Source organism: Propithecus coquereli, unplaced genomic scaffold (genome assembly GCF_000956105.1).
Source record: "Propithecus coquereli isolate 6110/MARCELLA unplaced genomic scaffold, Pcoq_1.0 Scaffold110, whole genome shotgun sequence".
NCBI lineage: Eukaryota > Metazoa > Chordata > Mammalia > Primates > Indriidae > Propithecus > Propithecus coquereli.
This window is the reverse complement of record NW_012134970.1, coordinates 1,279,461-1,281,315: the sequence shown is the minus strand read 5'-3', so window position 1 is coordinate 1,281,315 and position 1,855 is coordinate 1,279,461. Positions and strand designations below refer to the sequence as shown.

General features: G+C 31.5%; 1 protein-coding gene across 1 annotated transcript in view; it reads left to right on the top strand.

Annotated features, from left to right (window-relative positions):
• The window catches only part of LOC105814467 (chromosome unknown open reading frame, human C5orf42), a 120,373-nt gene that overhangs the window by 37,443 nt on the left and 81,075 nt on the right, over positions 1–1,855 (top strand). Inside the window, exon 17 of the mRNA XM_012649444.1 lies at positions 716–933. Coding sequence (XP_012504898.1) covers positions 716–933 — 218 coding nt within the window. The remainder of the gene's footprint in view (positions 1–715; positions 934–1,855) is intronic.

Genomic DNA, 1,855 nt, shown 5'->3' with positions numbered 1-1,855 from the left:
TATATCTGCATCAAATTCTGGACAGTGGCTACCTAAATTGAATATAGCAAAAATGTTAATATCAGAAAGAATAATAAGTCAGTAAATGAGTGTTTATCATATTCTATACAATATGCTCACAATATTTCATAATAGAAACTCTAAGTCTCTAATTCTACCACTTACATCTCCTTGCAGTTTGCCTTCTGAGACATGTCCACATATATACAGATATTTACATAGTTGAAGCCATGTTATATGTATGGCTATTTTGTATTTTTCTGTTTTCTTAACTTCATAAGTCATTTTTATTAACTTTTGTTATTATAAAAGAACTATCACGGACTATTAAAAGAAAAAAAATTACTCTCCCACTGCCTTCACATAATATATATTATTTTGTTGTCTTTCTTGGCATTCTTTTCCTCATTAATGTTTTTTCAAATACTATTATTTTTTTACTCAGAACTAGATTCCAGGAATATTTTTATTGTATAGTTGTTACTGCAATATCTTATCTAATTCTGGAAAAAAACTTTTATGCTCTGATTGCCTATAATCTTTAAGTAACAGGAGAGTTCGTAAATTTCTGTCTGTGAGATTGGATGTTTTGCATGTCATCCATTATGTTTGTTCTTCACAGTCAGCTTTTTTAGATTTTAAATTGTATTCTACAAAATAGGATGAGAAGTTTAATATAAATTTTAACTCTTTTACCACATTTTGTATTTGGTAGATCCCATTGAAGAAGAAGATGCAAATCTGCTATTTGGTTCAGTGCAAGAAGTACTGAAAGCATCAGTTATGGCTGATGCGGATATTCTTTCTGAGACATTTCAGCTTCTGATAGACTCTGCCAAGGACTTCAGTAAGAAACTGTGGGGCTTAGTGCCAGTCGGCTTGTATCTTCCAGCTCCTCCATTATTTTGTCCCCAGCCAGCTGTTCTTAGTGAAGTAAGCTTAGTGCATTATCTTTTTAACTAATTTAAAGTTGATTTTGTCCTATTCTTAAAATAACCAGCTTGACAATAGTCATCACGTTAAAAATGCAGGTTCTGAAGACAAACTTCTGAGTCCCAGCTTTGCTGTTTACTAATCGTATAATCTCAGGTAATGTACTAAACTGCTATTTAATTTTCCTTATCTGTAAAATGCAGGTGATGATAGTACCTCTCATAGAATTATTGTGAAGAGTAAGTGAGATATCCTGTAAAAGTTTCCAGCTCAGGACCTGGGACACATAGAAATTCTTTAATAAATGTTAAAATCATTGTAATATTGCAAAATTAAGAGATATTTCTCAATATCTGGACTTTTGAAAAATAGCATTTGTTCAGGGTAACAAATAAAACAATGAACGTCAGAATTACAAGCCATACACTATTTCAGTCTTTTTACTACTCTTGTCTTTTTGGAAAGACTTAATAATTTTGATTTTTGATTTGAAATGTCATTTTTTTCTCCTGTACTATTTAATTGATAGTTGTGTCTTATAAATAGCAATACTGTATTCCCCTCAGGAACTTTTTCCTCTGCTCTTATTAAAAATCATAACATTACAATTAGCTGCTTTTATGATTTAGAGTGTTATTATAAATTATTTATATTTTAAAAATATTTGATTAATACTTTGAAGTGATTCTGGTATTGTTTCTTTACTACTTCCCGTTTCACTATTCAGCTTCTATCTGTAGCTAGATTTGTCTTTACTTCCCATTTGTTATATTTAGAGTTTATTTTGGGTTTTTTTTGTTTTTTGGGGTTTTTTTTTTTTGAGACAAGAGACTCACTCTGTCTCTAGAGTGCCGTGGCGTCAGCCTAGCTCACAGCAACTTCAAATTCCTGGGCTTAAGCGATCCTCCTGCCTCAGCCTCCC